The sequence below is a fragment of the Hylobates moloch genome, unplaced genomic scaffold (genome assembly GCF_009828535.3).
Source record: "Hylobates moloch isolate HMO894 unplaced genomic scaffold, HMol_V3 SCAFFOLD_1, whole genome shotgun sequence".
Taxonomy (NCBI): Eukaryota; Metazoa; Chordata; class Mammalia; order Primates; family Hylobatidae; genus Hylobates; species Hylobates moloch.
The window spans coordinates 106482481-106508438 of NW_026652276.1; the positions used below are offsets into that span (position 1 = coordinate 106482481).

Below are 25958 nucleotides of genomic sequence, written 5' to 3' on the forward strand. Positions count from 1 at the left end.
TTTTTTATGGCTGAGTAGTATTCCGTAATATATATACAGCACGTTTTCCTTATGCAATACTTCTTTATGAATTCTACTTTGCTATTGTGAATAGTGCTGCAATAAACATACAAGAATATAACTTATACATATCTTTTGGTATAATGATTTATTTTCCTTTGGGTAGATACCCAGTAGTAGGATTGCTGGATTGAATAGTAGTTCTATTTTTAGTTATTTGATAAATCTCCATACTGTTTTCCATAAAAGTTGTATGAATTTAGATTCCCACCAACAGTCAAAGCTCAGTTGACTTTAGGTATGTTGCTTTATTTTTGGGTTCTCTATTCTGTTCCATTGGTCTATCCACCTATTCGCTTTTCTTCACATCCTCTCCAATACCTGTTATTTTTTACTGTTATTATTTATTACTAATAATAGCTACTCTGGTGTATGATAGTATCTCATTGTAGTTATAATTTGCATTTCTCTGATGATCAGTGATGTTGAACATTTTTTCCATAAGAGTTTTGGCCATTTATATTTTGTTTGTTTGTTTGTTTGTTTTGAGACGGAGTCTTGCACTGTCACCCAGGCTGGAGTACAGTGGTGCGATCTCGGCTCACTGCAAGCTCCGCCTCTCAGGTTCACACCATTCTCCTGCCTTAGCCTGTTCATGTCCTTTGCTCACTTTTTAATGGGGTTACTTGTTATCTTTTTGTTGAGTTGTTTGAGTTCCCTGTAGATTCTGGATATTAGGCCTTTGTTGGATGCAGAGTTTGCAGATATTTTCTCCCATTCTTCAGGCTGCCTGTTCACTCTGTTGATTATTTCTTTTGCTGTGCAAAAGCTCTTTAGTAATAATTAAGTCCCATTGTCCCGTTTGTTGGTTTTTGTTTTTGTTGCATTTGCATTTGAGGTCTTAGTCATGAATTCTTTGCCAAAGTCAATGTCCAGATGAGGTTTTTGAAGGTTCTCTTCTGGTATTTAAATAGTTTTGGGTCTTATATTTAAGTCTTTAATCTATCTTGAGTTAATTTTTGTATATGGTGAGAGAGAGGGTCATTTCATTCTTCTGCATATGGCTCTCCAGTTTTTCCAGAACCATTTATTGAATAGGGTGTCCCTTCCCCAGTATATGTTTTTGTTGACTTTGTCAAAGATCAGTTGGCATTAGGTATGTTACTTTATTTCTGGGTTCTCTATTCTGTTCCATTGGTCTATGTATCTATTTTTATACCAGTACCATTCTGTTTTGGTTACTGCAGCCTTGTAGTATAATTTGAAGTTAGGTAATGTTGATGCCTCCAGCTTTGTTCGTTTTACTTAGAATTGCTTTGGCTATTCTGGCTCTGTTTTTTTTTTTGTTTTTTTTTTTTTTTTTTTTGGTTCCATATGAATTTTAGGATTTTTTTTCTTAATTCTGTGAAAAATGATATTAGTACTTTGATAGAGATTGTATTGAATCTGTGGATTGCTTTGGGCAGCATTCTAATGATACAGATTCTTTCGATCCATGAGTATGGAATATTTTTCTATTTGTTCATGTTATCTCAGATTTCTTTTATTAGTGTTTGTCTTGTAAGGATCTTCCATCTCCTTTGTTAAATGCATTTCTAGGTATTTTATTCTTATTATTTTTGTAGTTATAGTGTTATCAGAGGACTGGTTCGGGGTCTTGACTTCACCACCCAAAAGAATTTGAGAGCAAATCCAAAGTAAGAGTAGGCAAAGAAGTTTATTGCAAAGCAAAAGTACACTCTGATAGCTGGGTCAGAGTGGGCTGCTCAAGAATGAGACAGTGCTGACTGGCACTGGGGAAACTCCTTTTATGGGAGTCTACATGATTATTCATGAAAGGGCTGGAATGGACATTGCTGCTCAGCATGTTATGGATGGTCTCTTGGGCTCACGTGCAGAGTTATTGTACATGCTAGTACTTACATCGGATGTCTCATTAGCATTTTAAATCTCCACCCAGGGGTGTGTTTTTTACTGTTATAATGAGGAAAATGCAGCATAAGGACACAGTCCTTTGCTAGTATGCATGCTCAGCCTTTGGGACTTTCCCTCCAACAGTCGTTCCCCCTTCAGCAAGGAAGTTGCCAACCACAGGTGACCACAGACATCTGCCCTAGCCCCTTTCTGGAACATCTGTTACTGACTGGGGTCCTTGTGCTAACCTCTTTGGCCCCATTTGTTTTGCCCTTAGCCACCTGCAAGTAATCATGCCCCATTCCTTCACTAACTACCTGCCTTAATGGGATGACTTCTTGATTTGGCTCTCAGCCTGATTGTTAGTGGTGTATAGAAATGCTACTAATTCTTCTACATTGACTTTGTATCCTGAAACCTTATGGAATTCATTTATCAAATCTAGGAGTCTTTTGGCAGAGTCTTCAGGGTTTTCTAGGTATAAGATCATACCATCAGCAAACAGAGATAATTGGACTTTGTCTTTTCCAGTTCGAGTGTCTTTCTTTCTCTCGCTAGATTGCTCTGGGCTAAGACTTCCAGTACCATGTTGAATAGGAGTGGTGAAAGAGGACATCTTTGTCTTAAATTAGCCATTTAAAAAAATCACCATAGTTATTTGCATTTTCTTTTTCTGTGACCTTAACTGCTTTTCTTACTGATCCATAAAAGCCATAATATTCAGGATGTTAAAAATTTGTCTGTCACAATTATGGAAACTGTTTTGCAAGTTTTCCTTTGTATTTTCACCTTCGTTCTCCTATTTTTGACATGATAAAGTTTAAAAAATTTAAAGTAGACAAGTCTAGCAAGTTTTTATTTTATTTACTCCATGGGTTTTATGATTTAAAAGGTTTTGCCCTTACAGTGATGAGTGAAATAGTTGCCTATTCTTCTAAATTTTATGGCCTATAGTTGATTTAGTAACATTAAATTCTTCAGTCCTTCTAGAGCTTACATTTATTTTTGTGATGAGAATTTCACCTGATTTTTTTCCAGAGAATCAAGTGTCTTAATGTGCCTAATATATGTATGGACATATTCTATGCCATGCATCCATATGGTGACATTTTGTTGTTACGACATGGTATCAATTATTCTGAAGTATGTTATATGCTTTAATATCTGGAGACCTGGCCCTCTCACATTATTCTTTCCTGTTTATTTATTCCTATGAACTTTAGAGTGATTTTTTTTCTAATTCCAAAATAAATATCATCGAGATGTTTATTAAATTACTTTAAGGACCTTTAAGATATAGGCTGTTGCCATTCAGGAACATGAAATGGCTGTCTAAATATTTATTTTTCCTTTATAAATTTCAGTGGTGATGCTCACTGTTTTTCATAAGCATCCCATAAATTTCTCGTTAGTATTATTTCTTGGCATTTTATAGAAGGTGTCTCAGCCGGGCACGGTGGCTCACGCCTGTAATCCCAGCACTTTGGGAGGCCGAGGTGGGCGTATCACCTGGGGTTGGCAGTTCGAGACCAGCCTGACCAACATGGAGAAACTCCGTCTCTACTAAAAATACAGAATTCACCGGGCATGATGGCACATGCCTGTAATCCCAGCTGCTGGGGAGGCTGAGGCAGGAGAATCGCTTGAACCCAGGAGGCAGAGGTTGCAGTGAGCCGAGATCGCGCCATTACACTCCAGCCTGGGCGACGACTGAAACTCTGTCTCAAAAAAAAAAAAAAAAAAAGAAGATGTCTCTGCAGGGGCCTGGGAGGGAGGGAGGGAGAGAGAGAAAGAAGTTGCGTATTTATGGTGAGTGGAATTTTTCTTTATATTTTAGTATTTTGGCTTACAGAAGCCATTGGTTTTGCCGAATTTTATTCACCCTATTGAACCTGAGTCTCTTAGATTCTATGGATATATGATTCTATACAGTTCAATAACTGTAGCTTTGTCTTCTAATTTCTAAGCTATGCCCCTTATTTCTGGAATAAATTTCTAAGCAAGCAGTCACTTTCTCATTCAAATGAGATGATATTATTCCAGTGTCTTCTTGTATCCGTTGTTGTTGAGATGAGTCGTCTCTATCTGGATGTTATTTCTTGAGGGCAATCTGTCAGCCATCAGTCTCTCTATTGCTTCTTTAAGAGTAACTTCTTATTTTTTCTGTGGCCTCTTTGGAGGTTTTTGCTGTGTCTTTGCATTTTTCAGTTTTTCTATGACGTGTCCAGTTGTGGATTTCATTTTATGTGTCTTCCTTGGGCTTTGTTGGGCTTCTTCAAACCATGGCTTGCATATTTTAGCCTTTAAGCCCCCACACACTGCTTCTGCCTCATTCTCTATCTCCTCTCCTTGTGAAACTCTGGAATAAGCCTTATGTCAGATCTTCTCATAATGTGCTTTATGTCTCTTATACTCTCTGTCCTCTACCGGTATCACTCAGGAATATTCCTTTTGACCTACATTTCAGTTCCTAAATCCTTTTATCAGCCATGTCCAATCTGCTGTTACACCCAACTATTGAGTTTTAAATTTTGGGATATTTTCTTTTCTTTCTTTCTTTCTTTCTTTTTTTTTTTTTTTTTTTTTTTTTTGTTTGTTTTTTGGATGGAGTCTCACTCTGTCGCCCAAGCTGGAGTGCAGTGGTGCGGTCTCGGCTCACTGCAACCTCCGCCTCCTGGGTTCAAGTGATTCTCCTGTCTCAGCCTCCTGAGTAGTTGGGACTACAGGCAAGTGCCACCATGCCCGGCTAATTTTTGTATTTTTAGTAGAGACGGGGTTTCACCATGTTGGCCAGGCTGGTCTCGAACTCCTGACCTCAGATGATCCGACTGCTATTTTTCTTTATTTGCAATGTCTGTGTTCTTTCTGATGATTTCCAATTGATTGCCAACATTCTCTCTCTCTCTCTCTCCCTCCCTCTCTCTCTCTCTTTTTTTTTTCCCCCAACTACTCCTTGGCTAGATTGGCAACATTCTCAAGCTTGGTTTTTTCTTCCATGAACATTGTAAACCACATTGCTTTACAGTCTGTGTCTGATAGCCTCAATATTGGAAGTCCCTCCAAGTCTGTTTCTGTTCTCTGCTGTTTTTGCTGGTTTGGGTTCATAATGTGTTGTCTCTTCATAGGCCACACTATTTTTTATTATTTGTGGGATACTAGATTTGAACACTAACAGAAATATTTTGAGGCCTGGGATGATATTATCTTCCCCCCAGCCCCTCTCTTCATTTCCCATTGCAGGATCTTTCTGCATCCTGTTAATAAGAAGAAGGAAATGCTCAATTTCCTTCCTTTTCGTTAGAAAATAAATTTCAAAGATGGTATATTTAATCTGAGCAGTCACAGCCTTTACCTTGTGTTTCCAGAGGCTCAAGGTGAAATTTTTGTTTTCTATTCTTTTATCCTTGGACAGGAAGAAATGTGTGCTGAGCTGGTGTTTACCAACAGAACAGCAAGTGCTTGGTTCTTCCAACCGGCCCTTTCGTAGAATCCCCCCTTCTTTCTCTCTTACAAGCTCAGCACTTAATAATGTTTAATAAAAGATTACATTTCCAAGAAATAGCTGAGCAGGTTAAAATGAAATTATGCTTACAAGCCCTGGTGCAACAGTTCCCAAATTCTCACTAAAATACTTTTGAAATAACAAAAAACAATAAACACGAAAATTAAATGAGAATCTTACAGGAATTCACAACGAAAGGCCTGTGATGCTGGACTCACAGATATTATAGGAGGCCTTGTGTAGGTACATTAAGCTTTCTTTTGTGTTGGTGGATGAACACATTTCCTGCAAGTTTCCAGGGATTTTTGTTTTGCTTTGTTTTTAGCAAATGACCCTCCAATAAGGTTCTGCTAGACTGAGATGGGGGTCTTCTCATAGCCTTGTTTCCTGGCTCGTTGAAACACAAAAATGTTAGAATATAGAGAAAACCTCTGCCACAGCGCATTTCTTTTTCCTCCTTGGCAAACATGCAATGCTCTGCAGGAGGGAACCCTCCTCCCAGGAAACTCACCATTCTCCTCTGTTTGGGAGCAGAATGCTATCAGGGAACTGCAGCTCCGTATGGACAGAGAAAGAAGTTAAAATGAGAGTGGAGGTGGAGAGGAGCTAAGAGCTCTCTGGCTGCCTCAAACAAAGACGTGTGCCCAGCTTTGCTGTTGGTTCAGTCTGAGGCTCTCAGGGCCCATGTGAGACGGACACACACTGAGGGTTTCTCAAAGCCTGGTCCTCCTTCCTTTCATACTCAACAGCAGGAAGCTTGATGGACCTACACAAGGCCTCCTATCCTATCTGTGAATCCAGCATCACAGGCCTTTCATTGTGAATTCCTATAAGATTCTCGTCTAATTTCGGTGTTTATTGCTTTTTGTTCTTTTGCAAGTATTTTAGTGAGAAACTGGCAACTGTTGCATCAGGACTTGTAAGCATGATTCCATTTTAACCTGCTCAGCTATTTTTTGGGAAACCTAATCTTTTATTAAACATGAGGAAGTGCTGAGCTTGTAAGAAAGAAAGAAGTTCTCTAGAGACACATTGAATTAGTAAAGAGAGATGATATTTGGTGACAAATCAGCCCTCAATTGTTGAGTTTATGTAGTCACGGATTGTCAGATATTTGTATTATGTATGAGGCTTGGTGCCCTGCAAAGAAATGTGACATTACCAATCAAGTCACATCCCTCCTCACATTTGGGCAACAACTGCAAATGAATAGACCGTTAAAAAAAATTAAAGCATATATTATTAAAATGGAAAGGTATTGCGAGTGTCATTTTCAGAATAATTGCTGCCCTTTGTAGAATTCAGTTGGTTTCTGGGCACAGCAGGCGCTATACAGGGCAGCCCACTCCTATTTTGGGGAGCCTACTGGGATCATTATTTGCAGGAAATAAGCACATTGAGATACTTCTGTGGCCAGTGTGGTTCCAAGTTTATTAACAGTTGACATTTGGAGCATCCCTCCTATTAGTTTAGAATCTAAGGTAATGATGGGATGGAACTATTAGATTGGTGTAAAAGTCACTGCGGTTTTTGCCATTAAAAGTGATAGTTCCACATTACTTTCATTCTCAGCTAGAGTCAAGCACGAACTCTAATGAATGACTGGAAGGAATCCATGCCTCAGTAGGTACACCTCTAGAAGGTGTCATTTTTCTTCTCAGATTTCTTCCTTAAAAGGTCATTTTTGTTCTTCTGTATATTACCTTGTCATTCTGTCATAACTCTTACAGAGAATTTTGTTGGGCATCTGGCATGAATGTAATATTTATATCAGAATTTAGACCCCATGATAGAGAATTGGAAATTTCACCAGGGAGTGGGGAAAGTCAGCCCAGCCAAAGGTGATACATGAGAGGTGCTTCTGCCAAAAGCAGAAACAAAATGAGTCATGTCATTCTTGCCGAATGAATGAGAACTATGATCATCTTATTTAACATTTTCTGAAAGTTGTAGACAATTCTATGAAATCAAAACAAGAGGAGCAATTAAAATGAGATAAAGTTATCATGCCACTGCACTCCAGCCTGAGCAACAGAGCGAGACTCTGTCTCAAAAAAAGAAAAGGAAAGAGAGAAAATTGTCAAGAGAATCACTCAAAATTACACTCAAATTGAAAATGACATTCAAGGCCGGGCACAATGGTTCATGTCTGTAATCCCAACATTTTGGGAGGTCAAGGAAAGTGGATTGCTTGAGTCCAGGAGTTTGAGACCAGCCTGGGCAACATAGGAAAACCTCATGTGTACAAAAAATACGAATATTAGCTGGACGTGGTAATGTACGCTTGTGGTCTCAGCTACTGGGGAGGCTGAGATGAGAGGATCGCTTGAGCCCAGGGGGCAGAGGGTGCAGTGAGCCAAGACCCTGTCTCCAAAAAAAGAAAATGAAATTCAAGGTAGCTGAATGCAACACAAACATTACAGAGTCTGTTTTTCTTATCAATAACCAGTCAGAAACATGGAAAAAGACTTCATGTCTAGTAACAACAAAAATATAAAGCACATAGGAATAACCTTAATAAGAAATATACAGAATTGATACAAATTAAACTACTGAAAACTAAACTAAGAGTTGATTAAGTGAAAAAAACATATCATGCTCTCAGAAAGCAAAATAAATAAAGATACGGGTTTTTCTTTTATTTCCTTCAGATTAATGCATAGATCATTGTGCTCTGAATCAAAATTCCAATGGAACTTTTATTGAAATGGCAGATACATTCTAATCTCATCTGGAATACAGAATACAAACTGAAGACCGTGAAGAAAATAATTGATTGAGCTGGGTATGGTGGCTCATGCCTGTAATCCCACCACTCTGGGAGGTCGAGGTGGGAGGATCACTTGAGGCCAGGAGTTTGAGAACAACCTGGGCAGCATAACGAGACTCCGTCTCTACAAAAAAAATTTTTTTAATTAGCTAGGCATAGCAGCGTGTGCCTGTAGTCCCAGCAATTCAGAAGGCTGAGGTGAGAGCCTGGTTGGCATGATCATGCCACTGCACTCCAGCCTAGGCAACAGAGCAAGATCCTGTCTTTCTGGTTGAGTGGGGATAGAAGGAATAAGTGAGACTTGGCCAATGGGATATTAAAACATAGTATAAAGTTATCGTATTTAAATCAGTGAAATCAACAGTATAATAAGTCCAGAATTAAACCCGTTTCTAAATAAAGACATCAGATCTGACTAAGGAAGCACTAAAAATCACTAAGGGTTACTCCACAAGTAGGGCTCTGGCTATGCTAGGATATCAGGCACGAGGCATCAGAACCCAGTTTCAGTAGCTTATAGGAGTTTGAGTCCTGAAGAACGTTGACAGAATATAAAAAACTAGTCTCGCCAAGCTTTTTAAATCCTGGGAGATTTTATCAACTTGTGTGATGTCTAGGTGGGCAGCATCATGGGAAGGAGTACAAGCCTGATTCACAGAGAAAACATAAACAGATCCCTAAGAGATGATCTTTGGGCCACTATTACTTCCTTAGCCTTCATGTCAGCTCCTGTATTCCCAGAGAGGCCCAAATCTTGCAATGAGCAGAACTAAAGAGGCTCAGAGGAAACCTTAATGGTTCATCTCACGGTATTTTCTTCTTGACATCCCAAGAATAGCCTCAGAGTTTGCAGAAGCCACCTTAATCTTTTTTTTTTCTTTGTATTCAAGACTGAGTCTTGCTCTGTTGCCCAGGCTAGAGTGCAGTGATGCAATCTCGGCTCACTGCAACCTCTACCTCTCAGGTTCAAGTGAATCTCCATCCTCAGCCTCCCAAGTAGCTGGGATTACATGTGTGCACCACCACACCCAGCTAATTTTTGTATTTTTAGTAGAGACAGGATTTCGCCATGTTGGCCAGGGTGGTCTCAATTCCTGGGCTCAAGTGATCTGCTCCTCTCGCCTCGGCCCCCCAAAGTGCTGGGATTACAGGCATGAGCCACCACGCCTGGTCAGAAACACCTTATTTCAACTAGATTGTACACTTCAGTTTAAAACAGGGTTTCTCCACCTCAGCATCATTGACATTTTGGGCCAGACAATTCTTTGTAGTGGGAGGCCTTCTTGTACATCATAGGGTGTTTAGCAGCATCCCTGGCCTCTACCCACTAAATGCCAGTAGAGTCTCCCCCGCCCCTTGCCCAGCCAAGTTGTAAACAACCAAAAATATCTCCAGACATTGCTAAATGTCCCCTGAGGGTGCAGGATCTTCCCAGTGGTGAACCACCAGGATAAGATAACTTATCGAGAAATTGTGGGCTGTTAACGGTGGTATCTAACGTAATGAACCAGGAAAAGAAAATGAAAAAAAGGAGTTATTAAACAGAACCTTTTTATTGGCTTTTCAGAGTCAATTTCAAAGCCTTGCAAGTTGTAATTTACTTGGACACATCACACCTCAATGATCATTTTAAGCTTCCTAAAAGCTAGGACATGCAGACAAAAATAAATTTGTCTCCAAAAAAAAAAAATGATGTGGTTCTCACGTCATTTAATAGTTAGAGAGTTAGCTGTTTTCTTAATTCTCTATTAGAAACATACAAAACTCAGAGCATACAAAACGTGAAAGGAGACAGAAGTAGATATTTCTCAAGGCTGTGAATGAGGAGGGCTTTGTAAACCCCTCTGTTTACTCTGCTGTCAAAGCCCAGCATACATGAAATTGAAAGTCACACAAGAAACCAGGAAAAATATCTATGATAATTATAAGAAAGAATTTGGATTTTTTTTTTCTTTTTGGGAAATGGAGTTTCACTCTGTCATCCAGGATTGCAATAGCATGATCTTGGCTCACTGAAACCTCTGCCTCCCAGGCTCAAGCGATTCTCCTGAGTAGCAGAGATTACAGGTGGGCACCACCATGCCTGGCTAATTTTTGTATTTTTAGTAGAGACGGGTCTTCACCATGTTAGCCAGGCTGGTCTCGAACTCCTGACTTCAAGTGATCTGCCCACTTTGGCTTCCCAAAGTGCTGGGATTACAGGCGTGAGCCATGACGCCTGGCATATAGCACTTGTTATATGCTAGGAAAGCACTTTACAGATTCTGATACTTTTAGTTCTCTTAAGAACCCTATGCAATAGGCACTGTCATTATCCTCTCATTTTATTGATGAGAAAATGGAGGCACCAAGAAGCCAAGTAGCTTCCCCAAAGACAACAGCTGTGGCAGAGGTGGGAGTCTAGGATAAATAATTTTGCTCCAGAGTCCCTGCTCTTAACCAGTTTGATAGGCAGCTTCTGGAGAAAGCACCATGGAAGTTGGAACAGGGCTCCCTTGAACATGACTTGTTTGTGTCAAGTAAGTCCAGAAGAATAATGAGCCTTCTGAAAAGCAATTGGGAAGCAGGTATCAAGGATCTTTGAAATATCCATGGTGACTTGAACTAATAATTCTATTACTAGGAAGCAAGAGCTGTGGACAAAAATGAGAGTTCCTTTGCTTTTGTCGCATTTTTAATAAAATAAAAATCGAAACAAACTAAGAACACAAGAATGTTCCTGTGTTACAGTATATCTGTATGTGGAAAACTATACAGCCATGAAAATTGTGTTTACAATTAGATTTAATAACTAGGAGAAGGCTATTAAAGGGTAGACATTTAGGTTGAAAGTTAGGAAACGAGGCCAGGCATGGTAGCTCACACCTGTAATCCCAGCACTTTGGGAGGCTGAGGTGGGTGGATTGCTTGAGCCCAGGAGTTTGCAACTAGGCTGAGCAAAATAACAAAGCCCTGTCTCTACCAAACATACAAAAATGAGCTAGGTGTGGTGGTGCCTGCCTGTAGTCTCAGCTACTCAAGAGGCTGAAGTGGGAGGATCATCTGAACCTGGGGAGGTTCAGGCTGCACTGAGCCATAACTGCACCACTGCACTCCAGTCTGGGCAACAGAGTGAGACACCATCTCAAAAAAAAAAAAAAAAAAATCTAGAAAACAAAATTGCACATTTGACCTTAACAATGTTAAAACATAGGTGCATGTTTTATATATATATATGTATATATATACCTATATATGTAGGTATAGGTGCACAGAAAGATGTTGGAAAGAGATATACCAAATACTATCTGTAGTTATGTCTAGATAAAGTATTATGGATAATTTTTTTCTTCTTAATTTTTTCTATTTTATATGAGCATGTGTTGCTACTGTAATGAAAGGTCTTTAAAGACTTTAACAAAGTATTGCTAGAACAAAGGAGGAACACAGTATGGAGAGAGAAAGAGGGAATCAGAAGCCCAGGAACTGTGTGGAAAGGAGGGAAGGGAAGATGAGTGTTCTGTGTCATAATCTGGTTGGAGAAGGCAGAACATGGACCATTCCCACCCCTTATAAACAAGTAATGGCTCCAGAGCATAGCAACTTCCAAGGCATCATTTGTCATGGCTGATGTGCCCATCTTGGGTTCTGTTCCTAAAAATTCTGTTCTCAGCTGGGTGCAGTAGCACACCTGTAGTCTGAGCTACTTGGGAGGCTGAGGTTGGAGGATCGCCTGAGCCCAGGAGTTTGAGGCTGCAGAGAGCTATGATTGTGCCACTGCACTTCAGCCTGGGTGACATAGTGAGACCCTGTCTCCAAAAAAAAAAATAAATAAATAAAAGCTCTGTTCTCATTCTCATCCCTCTCATTCAGGGAATGGAATGGGATTCAACTCAAATAACCTCAAAATCAGCCACTGTTGTGTTTCTCTTAGAATTTACACTCTGAAGTGACTCTTTTTTTTTTTTTTTTCTGAGACTGAGTCTAGATCTGTCACCCAGGCTGGAGTGCAGTGGTGCGATCTCGGCACACTGCACCCTCTGCCTCCCAGGTTCAAATGATTCTCCTGCCTCAGCCTCCAGAGTAGCTAGGATTACAGGCACACGCCACCACGTATGGCTAAGTTTTGTATTTTTAGTAGAGACAGGGTTTCGCCATGTTGGCCAGGCTGGTCTTAAACTCCTGACCTCAGGTGATCTGCCCACCTCAGCCTCCCAAAGTGCTGGGATTACAGGCTTGAGCCACCGTGCCCAGCCAAGTGACTCAAATTCTTTTCAACACAATCACAAATCCATGGTGTGGGGTCGGAATGTCTGTGTCCCCCCTTATTCATAGGTTGAGACCCTAACCTCTTTCAAGGTCATGGTATTTGGAGGCGGGGCCTTTTGGGAGGTGGTTAGGTCATGAACATGGAGTCCTCATGAATGAGACTGGTGTTTTTATAAAACAGCCCCAGTGATTTGCAAATGGAGGGAAGCTACTGTGAGCATGTGTTTTATTTTTTAATTTATACTGTAGAGTGATTTTTTTCCCCCAATGTCAAGTTTTTACCTTGCATGTACTGGAGTATTTATTTCATCTATTAAAATGTTATGTTTCTCAAAATAAATAAAAGAGCCCCAAGGGAGCTCACCTTCCACCACATGAGGAAGCAGGAAGAAGGTGCCATCTAGGAACCAGGTCATCAGACACCAAATCTGCTGATGCCTTGATCATGGACTTCCCAGCCTCCAGAGCTGTGAGAAGTAAATGTCAGTTGTTTAGAATCTACCCAGTTTATGATATTTTGTTGTAGCAGCCAGAAGGAACTAAGACACCTGATCTCACATCACACCTGGGTCCTGGGCACTGTGGTGCAGTTTCTGCACCTGTCCCCTGCCTGTACTTTCTCTATTCTGTGTAGCTGGTACCCCAAGTTGTTCCTACCTTTCCTGATCTCCCGACCACACTGCGGCTTCCCTCCTCCTCAGCAGTGGCCTGGATTCCTACATTATGAACAAAAGGGAACAGCGAAGGTGAACATTGTTCATTCTTTTGCCTCATTTGCCGAACTCAGTGGCGTCGTGGTGTCTCCTTCTTCCCAATGCACCCCACCCCAAGCTCTGGGTCCCCTGCCCTCCTCCCCTTTCTCCTCTAGGCATAGGCCCCATCACATCACCCCTCTTGCCACCACCTCCTTTCCACTTCCTCACTACCAGCCCCGAACTCTGCCTATGAACTTGTTAACCATCGACCTACCCTAGAAACAACTAACTCCCTTCTCACCCAACCTATTGCCATATGGTTTCTGTTCCTTTCACTTTATTGATGCCTCCTTCCCTGAGATCAACACTAGTGTCCTAATTAGCAACATCAAAGACTACTTTTTAGCCCTTTCTTTATTGACCTTTGGCTGTATTGGACATAGGTATTCATTGTTTTTGTTTTTTGTTTTTTGCTTTTTTGCTTTTTTTAGAAAAATTGCCTTTCTCTCTCTTTCTCTCACTCTGTCTCTCGATAATGGCTTCATTGAGATACAATCCACAAACCATACAATCCCCCATTTTTAGTGCACAAGTCAGCGGTTTTCAGTATATTCATAGAGTTCTGCAGTCATCCCTACAGTCGATTTTAGAACATTTTCGTCTCCCCCCAAAATAAACCCATGCCCATTAGCAGCCCGTTGGTTTTTCAGATGCTTTTTGTTCCCAGTTAGCCAAAATTGTTTGACCGTTCTCTCTCAGCCTTCTCTTCTTCTTCCGGCATCTTAAGCATTTTTGTTCCCCAGACCCTACTCCTTAGCCCTCTTCTTATATTACATTGCCCCCAAACTCTGGGAGGTCTTATTCCAGCCTATGCTTTTATCCCAGACTTCCCTATGATCCTCACAGCTCTGTTTCTACGCCCAGACTCGATTCAACACTTCAGTGCCGTGGTTCCAAGTTTAATGCACGTATCCACCAGTTGCCCTACAGACACATCAAACTCCACGGGTCCCACGTTGAAGGAATCACGCCCTCCAAGCCCGCACCACCCATTCTGCCATCACTTATTGCAACACATGTTGCACACACATTCTCGGTAGCAGCATTCACTGTGTAATTCAAGGTAAGCCTTGTCCACCTGCTCTCCTCCTTCTCACCCTCCATCTCCAGCCCTCGCCAGACTCTGCTAACTCTAAATCCCTGAGCACGTTTTACTCGCATTGCCTCCTCTCTCCTGCACTGTGGCTACCTCAGTTCACACCTTGATTACCTCTTGCTTTGACTTTTGCAGAGACCCCCGCTCTAATCTCTCTCTTGCTACCGGAGCTCTTTTCCAAAACTATAAACATAATCGTGGGCTGGATGCAGTGGCTCACGCCTGTAATCCCAGCACTTTGGGAGGCCGAGGCAGGTGGATCACCTGAGGTGGGGGGTTCGAGACCAGCCTGAGCAACATGGAGAAACCCCATCTCTACTAAAAATCCAAATTAGCTGGGTGTGGTGATGCATGCCTGTAAATCCAGCTACTTGGGAGGCTGAGGCAGGAGAATTGCTTGAACCCAGGAAGGGGAGGTTGCAGTGAGCTGAGGTTGCACCATTGCACGCCAGCCTAGGCAACAAGAGCGAAACTCCATCTCAAAAACAAAAACGTAATTATGGACTTGCCAGCTAAAACCATCCATGGTGTGTGTCTGGTGCACTTGGCTTTACAGATCAAGCCCAAACACTTGAGTAGAGTTTCCAGATCCTGATGGGCAGAACTGTATCCGTCTTGCCAGCCTCACAGATCTCCTCCTGACACCCCCACCCCTACCGCACAAAATCCCTTGACGCTCCCCAACCGTGCCATCCTTCTTACACCTTCACACATTTGCAACATCATTTAGAATTTCTTCCATTCAGAACTTTCCCTTAGCAAAATCTCACTCACTCTCTACGATGCAGCTCATGGTTCCTTCAACTAAGGTAGGCACTCTCTCCCCTAAGTTCTCACGGCACTTTGTACCTGATCCTGTTTTGCTATGCCCCCATTTTTATGGTTTCAGGGCATGCCTCTGTGCCCCAGTAGAATGTGAATTCTTCAGCAGCAAACACCGTTTCTCAGCTTGGATCCTCATTGCAGAATGCTACCCCGTAACATAGAAGGCATGCAATATTTATTTTTTATTTTTTATTTTTTATGTTTTTGAGACAGAGTCTCACTTTTGTCATCCAGGCTGGAGTGCTGTGGTGCGATCTCTGCTCACTACAACCTCCGCCTCCCAGATTCAAGTGATTCTTGTGCCTCAGCCTCTCGAGTAGCTGGGATTACAGGCGCCCACCACCAAGCCTGGCTAATTTTTGTATTTCTAGTAGAGACAGGATTTCATCATGTTAGCCAGGCTGGTCTCAAACTCCTGACCTCAGGTGATCTGCCCGTCTTGGCCTCCTAAAGTGCTGAGATTACAGGCGTGAGCCACCGCACCCAGCCAGAAGGCTTGCAATAATTAACTGCAGACTTCTTGCATGAATGAAAGAGCACATGAAGCTTCATCCTGATTCCTTTCAACACAAAGACGTGACATGCTAAGGGGGCGTGGCAGTGGCTGAAGCCTTGGACACTGAAGGGAAAGGCAGGATCTGCCAAAAATCCCTTCCAGGGCACTTCAGGCCAGCCTATTCCAACTGGGGCTGCTGTGACTTTGAGCTGTCCTAAGGACCCTGCTGGATTTAACAATGAAGTTTTCAAAGGAGACGTTTGCCTTGCGGCAGTGGGGCAATGGCTTTGTAGGTCACTGTGAAATGATGAATCACTCCTTTCAAAGCAGAGAAAACTTACAACTTACTTTCAGATTTGTGTTAACAGTGTGCTGGATTCTTTGCTGGGTCTTGGAACCCACCCTGAATTTTTCAGCCAGCTATCTTCTCTAGACCCCTCAGATTAACTTTTTTCTGCCATTCACATGTTAAAATTGTGGACATGTTTTCTGGGAAGGAATTAAATCGGCTCATCGTACTGGCAGCCGGGATGGTCCTGAGCCTGTTACTACGGAAATGAATTTGTTACTTTTGTGGTTCCTTCCTGATTTGCAGGCTGTACAGCAAGGTTTGCAAGACTCCCATGAATTTCTCCCCAAAGAAGGGAAAGGATGAAAATAGAACCGCAGGAAGAGAGAGCCGGGGATGTGTAATAGTCAGAAACATTTGACAAATCTGTCTGCTCGTGGTCAGTGCGTCTCACTCTTGTTTGTTCGTTTGGTTTGTAATTTATGTGCTAATCTCAGCACTTCTCTGTTTGCTCATTCTGTCCCTACAGAACTCACTCCCAAAAGAAAGACAATATTGTGGATGAAAAGAGTTGAACTCTGTAAAATATTTTAAGAGATTTATTCTGAGCCAAGTATGAGTGAACACGGCCTTCAGGAGGTCCTGAGAATATCTGCCCAAGGTGGTCCAGGTGCAGCTTTGTTTTATACATTTTAGAGGGGCAGGAGACATCAATCAAATACATTTAAGAAATAACATTGATGGCTGGGCACGGTGACTCATGCCTGTAATCCCAGCACTTTGGGAGGCCAAAGCAGGTGGACCACAAGGTCAGGAAATCGCGACCATCCTGGCTAACACGGTGAAACCCTGTCTCTACTAAAAATACAAAAAAATTAGCTGGGCATGGTAGCGGGCACCTGTAGTCCCAGCTACTCGGGAGGCTGAGGCAGGAGAATGGTGTGAACCAGGGAGGCGGAACTTGCAGTGAGCCAAGATCACGCCACTGCACGCCAGCCTGGGCGACAGAGCAAGACTCCATCTCAAAAAAAAGAAAAAAGAAATAACATTGGTTTGGTCCAGAAAGGCGGGACAACTCAAAGCAGAGGGGCCAGGGAGCTTCCAGGCTATAGGTGAAATTTTAACATTTTCTGGTTGACAATTGGTTGAGTTTGTCTAAAGACCTGGAATTGATAGAAAGGGAATGTTCAGGTTAAGATAAAGATTGTGGAGACCAAAGTTCTTTTGAAGTCTTACAGTGGCTGCCCTTAGAGACAATAGATGACAAGATTTCCTATTCAAATTTTAGTTAGTCTTTTTAGGATTGGGAGGGTCTGGAAGAAAAAGATCTAGCTACGTTGATAGAGATTATTATAGATGCAGATTTTCCCCCACAAAGAACAACTTTGCAGGACCATTTCAAAATATGGCAAAGAAACAGGTTTCGGGGTAAAATATTTTGATTCCTTGTCTTGTAATGTTATGCCAGAGTCGGGTTGGAAAGTAAATCACAATATATAAGGTTAAATAAAACCCATCTGATTAGAATTTATGATTTGTAGGGCATGAATCCCCAGACCCCTTAACTAGGAATTTGGGCAAGATTTAAAAGAATCAGAGTTTAGTCCTCAGTATTATTTTTAAAAGGTGACTGTTCCCAGTGTAAACCGTCACCACCACCGAGAGATCGATCTGGCCCAAGCTGGAACATGGTGACCTCATGGTTCAGTGATCATCGCCCCCAGCCTCAGGGTCTGTGGCTTCTGTTAGGTTTCGCATTCCATTGATTTTCATAGTATTCAGATAGGATGATGTGTCCACCCTGTCCAGTGTTTTGATGGAGGGAAGGGAAGCAGGCAGCTTACAACCCACAAGATTCTGGACCTCCTCAAGAACTGCATGTGGAGGTTGCTTAAGGCATATGTTTCGAGGTGGGCGGGTCTATGCAAACCCATCCCCAAAAGTCCCAGGAAGCTGAGAGGCTAACAAAAGAGGCTGATATGCCCAGGCGCAGTGGCTCACACCTGTAATCCCAGCACTTTAGGAGGCCGAGGGGGGCAGATCATGAGGTCAGGAGATCAAGACCATCCTGGCCAACATGGTGAAACCTCATCTTTATTAAAAATACAAAAAATTAGCTGCATGTGGTGGCGCATACCTGTAGTCCCAGCTACTCGGGAGGCTGAGGCAGGAGAATCACTTGAACCTGGGAGGTGGAGATTGCAGTGAGGCGAGATCGCGCCACTTCACTCCAGCCTGGTGACAGAGAGACTGCATCTCAAAAAAAAAAAAAAAAGAAAGAAAGAAGGAGGCTGATGTATCCAGTTTCTCAGGAAGAAACATTTAATGGAGACATATAAATAGAAGCCATGTGTGTGTCTTGGGCAGTGGTGAAACAAGATGGTAAATCTCATGCCAACACCCTCAAGACCCAGGGATTATATACCGCAGGGAAAGGACAATTCAGAAGGGATGGGTAAGGTAAGTGAAATATGATCACATCAAGGTTGTTTGACCTAAGGGCGGGATTTACAGTAAGCACCTGCTCTTACACAAGGAACAGTAGATACACTGGAAGTCTTAGAGGCATTCCAGGAACAGGGTTAACCATGAGTCAGTATGGTGGATTAGCATGCAAGTTGTAGTTGCCCTTCTCCTCCACACTTCCTGCTCATTACGTTCCTAACTCCTTATTCCTGCTCATTATTACTTCCTGCTCGTTACGTTCCTAACAAGAAACGGGAAGAAGAGAAACAGAGTGACTTACAACTTAGGAACTTAAAATGCTACTGAGTTCTGAGGCTCTGAAGACATCCCCCACCATTTTTGGCTTTTGTAAAGATGGGATCTCGTTACGTTGTTTAGGCTGGTCTCAAACCCCTGGCCTCAAGCGATCCTCACACCTAGGCCTTCCAAAGCTAGAATAATGAATAATTGTTCATTCAGTTATTTATACAGCACCAAATACTTCTGAGTACCTATTTTGTACCACAAACTCTTCTAGATACTGATGACACGACAGTGAACAAACAAAATGTGTGTGTGTGCATGTGTGTATATGTGTATAGATGGATAGATTAGTATAGATATATAGCTATAGATGTATATCTCACTATCCTCATAGTATTTCATGTGATAGAGGGAAAATGCACAAATAAATATATAGTAGGTCAATAATAAGTGCTATCAAAGGTAAAGTAAGATGAGGCTGGGTGTGGTGGCTCATGCCTGTAATCCCAGAAACTTTGGAGGTGGAGGTGGAGGGATTGCTTGAAGCCAGTAGTTTGAGACCAGCCTGGGCAACATAGTGAGACACTGTCTTTACAAAACAAACACACACACACACACACACAAATTAGAAGGGCATGGTGGCATGCCCATTGTCCCAGTTACTCTGGAGGCTGAGGCAGGAGGATCACTTGAGCCCAGGAGTTGGAGGCTGAAGTGAGCTATGATTGTGCCACTGTACTCCAGCCTGGGCAACATAGCAAGACCCCATCTCTTAAAAAGTTTTTTTTTTTTTTAAGTAGGACAAGGGAACAAAGTATTGGGGGAGGACTATTCTAGATTGGATGCAAAGGGAAAGGCCTCTCTGAGAGGACAGCGGTTATCTAGAACAAACTTCATGTATCCAGGATTTGCAAGATGGCCAGTGTGGCTAAAGCCACAGTGCTAACGCAGGTATTCAGAGACAAGGTTAGAGGTAATTTAAGCAGGTGTGGTGGGCTGAATCATGGCCCTTCAAAGATGTCCATGTCCTAACCCCTGGACCTGAGACTATGCTGTCTTACACAGTAGAGGAAATTTGCCGATGTGATTAAAGGCCTTGAGAAGGAGAGATTCTCCTGGATTACCCAAGTGGCCCCAGTGTAATCACAAGGGTCTTCATAAGAGGAAGGCAGGAGGGCCAGGTAGATAGAGAGAAGACATGAGGACAAAAGCAGAGGTCAGAGAGGACAGGAGATGCAACACTGCTGGCTTTGAAGATAGAGGGATGGGCCCATGAGTCAAGGGATGCAGGCAGCCTCAAGATGCTGAAGGAAGCAAAGAAATGGATTCTGCGTTAGAGCCTCCAGAAGGAACATGACCCTGCTGATGCCTTGATTTTATACCTCTAATCTCCAATTTTTTTTTTTTTTTTTAAGAGACAGGGTCCTACTCTGTCAGGCTGGAGTCCAGTAGCACAATCGGCTCACTGTAGCCTCTAACTCCTGGGCTCAAGTGATCCTCCTACTCTAGCCTCCCAAGTAGCTGGGACTACAGGCATACACCATCACACGTGGCTAATTTTTTTTTGTAAATATAGGATATTGCTACATTGCTTAGGCTGACCTCAAACTCCTGGCCTCAAGCAATCCTCCCACCTACATCTCCCGAAGTTCTGGGATTACAGGCATGAGCCACTGTGCTCAGCTATAGCCTCCAAAAGTATAAAAGAATAAATTTTTGTTGTGAGCCACTAAGTCTGTGGTAATTTGGAATAGCAGCACTGGGATACAAAGGTCAAATCATGGAGAGCCCGGGATAGCCTTGCAGAGCCTTACCCTAGGTAAGGCTGTTGAGCTCTAATTGGAGCGTGAATCAATGCCTTGGAAACATTTTGAGCAAAGGACAGCCGTGATCCAATTTGCATGTTTATATCAACATTGTGGCTCCTGGGTAGAAGATAACCCAGAGAGGGAGAAGTTGGGGAATGGAGACCAGTTAGAGAGAAATGATGATGGGGCAGTGAGAAGGTGTCAGGACTGGGCTATTTCAAAGGTGAAGACCATAGAACTTGCTGATAAACTAGGGTATGTGTTGGGGTTTTCTAGAGGGACAGAACTAATAGGATAGATGTATATATGAAGGGGAGCTTGTTAAGGAGAATTGACACAGATGATCACAAGGTGAAGTCCCACAATAGGCCATCTGTAAGCGGAGGAGCAAGGAAACCAGTCCCAGTCCCAAAACCTCAAAAGTAGAGAAGTCAACAGTGCAGCCTTCAGTCTGTGGCCAAAAGGCCCGAGAGCCCCTGGCAAACCACTGGTGTAAGTCCAAGAGTCCAAAAGCTGAAGACTTTGGAGTCTGATGTTCAAGGGCAGGAAGCATCCAGCACTGGAGAAAGATGAAGACCAGAAGACTCAGCAAGTCAAGTCTTTCCATGTCCTTCTACCTGCTTCATTCTAGCTGTGCAGATAGCTGATTAGATGGTGCCCACCCAGATTGAGGGTGGATCTGCCTCTCCCAGTCCACTGACTCAAATGTTAATCTCCTTTGGCAACATCCTCACAGACACAGCCAGGAATAATACTTTGCATCCTTCAATCCAATCAAGTTGGCACTCAATATTCACCATCACAACTAGATGGAAGGAATGCGAGGGAAAGTGGTAAGGAAGATAACTCCTAGCAAATAGCAAGTAACTTGAGCAACTGTGGAATTCCCATTACTGAAATACGAAGGGAGGGAAAAGTCTGGGGATTTTATTGTTATTTAATTTATTTATTTTTCTGTTTTTAGAGAGGGAGAGGGCTTAAGAATTACATTTTGAACTTAAGTTTGAAATGGTCCTTAGATGCCCAAATGGAGATGTTTTGTAAGCAGTTGTATATAAAAGTCTAGAATTCGGGGGAGAGATTTTATTAAAGAAATAAATGCAAAGGTCATCAACATAGAACCAGATAGGATCCCCTAAACATAGAAGAAAAGAGAAGGGGGAAAGAAAAGGCAAGACAGGGGAAGGGAAGAAAGCCAGTAGAGGTGGGCTAAGCCTTGGGCAATTCTTGGATTTCGAGGGCAGCCTGAGACACACAGCCACAGAGAGCAAGGGAAAGTTCATGCAAGAGGTAGTGATGTTGTAATTATAGTCTTCCTGAAGCAAAATGCAAGCTGGAAGAGGACATAGCTTCAACCCTAGGAGAATGCTATCACATGGAGAATTAGCACTGTGTCAAGTTAATTTCTTTCCCTCTTTCACTTTAGGTTGATAGCTCAATTGAAGGATCAAACTAATCAACCTTGAGCAATTGTTTGGGAATGTGAAAATCTCTAACCTCCATTTTTGTTTTTGTTTTTGTTTTTGTTTTTTGGAGACAGTATCCTGCTCCATCACTCAGGCTGGAGGGTCGTGGCACAATCATAGCTCACTATAGCCTCAAACTCCCGGGCTTTAATGATCTTCCTGCCTCAGCCTCCAAAAGTTGCTGGGATTACAGGCATGAGCCACCATGCCCAGCCTAACCTCTGTTTTTTCAAGGATTTGGCTTACAGTACCTAGATGTCTGTCCAGAGCACAGATGGATATATACGCCAAATATTTTGTGTTCCAGAGTGACTTATTAATTCAGAGTTAATCTAGCTCACAATCTCCCTCACCACAATGGTGAGAAACTCCTTCTCAGTCATGTTTGAGGAGCCTCTTTCCATCTCTGTGAGGCATGTAAGCATCAGAGTGGTACCTGGAGCCCAGGAGGGTCCTTTTGGTCCTTCTGTGGAAGTTGCCGTGGTTACCCTCTTGCCCTTTGCTGTAGAAAGATGCTGGTAGTTTTCCTCTCTGCCATCCCTTGGACCCTGGATCTTTTCAGAGTATCTTTTCCATTTAGTCTCTAAGCCTGAGAAAAAACTGGTCTGCCAGACAGCTATCCTGCATTCAGCCCACCTGGGGAAGTAACAACAGGAGGGAACAGGTCTCTACAACTTTCAAAAACCCCACAACCTCTGCTCTTTCTCAGCCTCTGGAAGGGAAGCCTCCACCTCACAGGAGACCATTTCTGCCTTTCCACTCTCAGCAAGAGTTTATCTCCCCTCCTTTAAACAAGCCTTCGCCTCTTGCACAAAATCTTTTGGAGGGAGATATGAGTAGGCTTATCTTCTGGGTGCCAGATCATTCTATCTAGGGTGTTGAAACTTTACAGCTCTTAGTAGCCCGCAAAATCTGGAGTTCCCTACTCAGAGGACAGAGATAATCATCTTCTACTGGGGAGAAAAAAACACATCTCAGTTGTTTTTCAATGGCCATTCATTTAAATATTTTATGATCTTATGTAACTCTTAAATTGAAGAAATACACTCTTGGAGTAAAGCAACTCTGTTTTTGTCTCTCCGTGTCCCTTAGTTTTATTCTTTCTCTGCCATCAGGTAAAAACACAGGCAGATTTTTCTACTCACTCTTAGACAATAAAAATGTTCTATGCTATGGTCACTTGAAGGTCCCATAAGTCCTCAGTTCACTCGTTAACATGCCATCGTTGAAACTGCAAGTTCCATTGGAAGTCACTGTCCCAGCACCCCATCCCTGACCCAGGTTGTGGGAAGGGGCTTGGTTGATTTCGTTCTCTCTTCTCACCTGATTCTTCTGCTCCTCTTGGAGCTCCACAGCTGTGGTCTCTGGGTCACCAGGAATTCAGGCTTGGCATGGAGGGAAGGACAGCAGGGGTCATTCCTTTTGACTGGCACAGTTGTAATCATTACTATTGTGATGATCTAGTGTCTCAGCTGTCTGGACATGGCAGATGGTTAAAGCCACCTCTTTCTCACATTTTGTGGGCATTTTTGTGTTTTCAAGGACCTCCCACACTCTACATTGGTCAATATCACTCACCTGTGGTGTTCATGTCAGGTAAAATCCACTTCCATTTCAGCTGTTCACTTCCTTCTCCTCCAGCTTCTAGGGATTCTGTCATACCTGTAGCTCCTTTGCACTGGGGTCTGGTCTGATGTTCCCTCTTAAGTTGTCCTTCAGACAACCCTGTACCAGCTGTCTCATAGGGCCCAGATGGTCCATGAGAAACTAATTTTGCATTACCTTTGAAACCACATTATACAGTTTTTTTTTGTTTTTTTTTTTTTTTGAGACAGGGTCTCACTTTGTTGCCCAGGCTGGAGTGCAATGGCATGATCTCGGGTCACTGCAACCTCTGCCTCCTGGGTTCAAGCAATTCTCCTGCCTCCACCTCCCGAATAGCTGGGATTACAGGCATGCACCGCTGTGCCTGGCCCACATTATACAAACTTTTATACATCTAACTTTTCTTACCCAGTGGCACCTCATGGACATCCTTTGTCAGTTCTTAAATACTTACTTATGCTGGGCTAATTCCTGGCTTTTCTAGTCTAGTCTACTGGTTTGTCTTCTTTTTGGTCAACACTATATTGATTTGAGAGTATTCCTTAGCCCAGCAGCCACCATCAGCGTCACCTGGGAACTTGTTAGAAATGCAAAATCTTGGGCTCCACTCCAGACCTACTGAAACAGGAATTCTGAGTGAGGCCTGATCTTCCGTGTTTTAACAAGTCCCCCAGCAAATTCTGATGCATGCTGACATTTGACAACCACTATGGCAAAATGGCTTTCTAGTAGATGCTTGTATATTGACTGTCTCATAAAATCAATGCCCCTCATCAGTATTTTATTTCGGACTTTCTTGTCTATTCATGGGCATTTATTTGTTCTTTCAAATGAACATAAATTCCATTCCATTAAAACAGTCGGTGGTTCCAATGGGGCATTGCAATAAATTATATATTAACATTAGGATAACTGGCATTTTTGTGACATTAAGTGTTTATATCTGAGAATACAAAATGTCTTTTTATTTCTCCATCAATTTGATTTTATTTTTTTATAAAGGTCTTCTGACTTTCTCGCCAAATGTATTCATAAATAATTTATAGTTTGAGGTCTCATTATATTGAGTTAAGTACTTTTTCTATTCTATTTCTAGATTTTTATTACCAGATTAGAGAAAAAAGCTATCACATAAACTAAATATTTATCTTATATGTAGCCACTTTATTAAATTATCTTCTTTATTCAAGTGGTTTGTAATTTTTTGCAGTGACATTTTTAATAAGAAGATAATTTTCTTTTTTCTATGTTTATACTCTCTTTTGTTTTGCTGCATTCACTAGAACCTGCAAACAATGTGGAAAAATAATAGCAAAAGCAAATGCACTGGGCTAGTTCCTGACTCAATTCAAAACAGCTTTACTTTTTCAACATTTAGAATAACATTTACTATTGGGCTTGGTGGTCTTTAATACATTTAAGTGGTTTCCTTCTAGCCCTATTTTAATTAAGATTTTTATTATGAATGGCTGTTGATTTTTACCAAATGTCTTTCCAGCATCTATTGATGTGTATATTTTTTTCTTTAATGTGTTGCTCCTATTCTGTAGCAAGAAGAAACAGAAATTACTGTCACGATCAATTTTCCTGTTTCATCAGTTTTCTTTAAAAAACAAAAACAAACAAGAATTCTAATTGATTGCTTAGGTAAGTTATCTAAACCTGTGGGGCTAGGGTATAACACAACATAAGTCTGATAAGCTAAAACACAAATGCCTGCACACCTAATTGTTGGAGCTTTTCATCTTTTACCATCCCAACTAAACCAAACGACAAATAAAAGATAATCATGGATAACAGTAATAATGTGGTAGGTCGAAGCCTGAGTTTCTGTCTCAGAGAAGTTTGGGTCCCAATATTCGTTCTGCCACTTGCAAACTCGGCAACTTTGGGTAAGAAAAATGGCTAACACTTACTGAACTTTTACTGTGTTTTTCTAAAAATGTTATGTAGATACATTTAGGTTAGTTGGAGTGAAGGGGAGGACATCAAGGGTTCTTCCTCTCTAAATCACATTCTCCCCCCTTACCAAGTAAGAGATCATTGTATATGCTTTGCACAGAGGGTTGTTGTAATATGTATCACAAAGAATTAATAAAAGTCAGCTCTATACCCTCATTTATGGAATTTTTTATAAAAAGACTTGTCCTAGTCTGTTTTCTGTTGCTGTAACACAATAGCTGAGACTGGATAATTTATCAAGAAAAGTTTATTTGGCTCATGGTTCAGGAGGCTGGGAAGTCCAAAGGCTTGGTGGCAGCTTCTGGCACAAAGTTTTGTAACATGGTAGAAAAGTGCAAGTGAGTGCATGTGAAAGGGCCAACACACGAGGAGTGACCTTGCTTTATAACAACCCACTCTCAAGGCAACTAATGCAGTCCTGCAAGAGCAAGAACTCACTCACTCCCACAAGAACTAACCCAGTGTCCCAAAGTGGCATATGCCCTTCATGATGGCGCCCTCATGGCCCAAACA

At 42.0% G+C, this 25958-nt stretch overlaps 1 protein-coding gene across 10 annotated transcripts in view; it reads left to right on the plus strand.

Moving 5' to 3' along the window:
* Positions 1-25958, plus strand: part of CALN1 (calneuron 1) — a 666785-nt gene that overhangs the window by 550417 nt on the left and 90410 nt on the right. Inside the window, exon 5 of one of the 10 annotated variants that reach the window (XM_058444402.1) lies at positions 25034-25130. The exons of the other annotated variants lie outside the window; for them this stretch is intronic. Within the exon in view, the coding sequence (XP_058300385.1) occupies positions 25034-25130 (97 nt within the window). The remainder of the gene's footprint in view (positions 1-25033; positions 25131-25958) is intronic. 10 annotated transcript variants of the gene reach the window in all.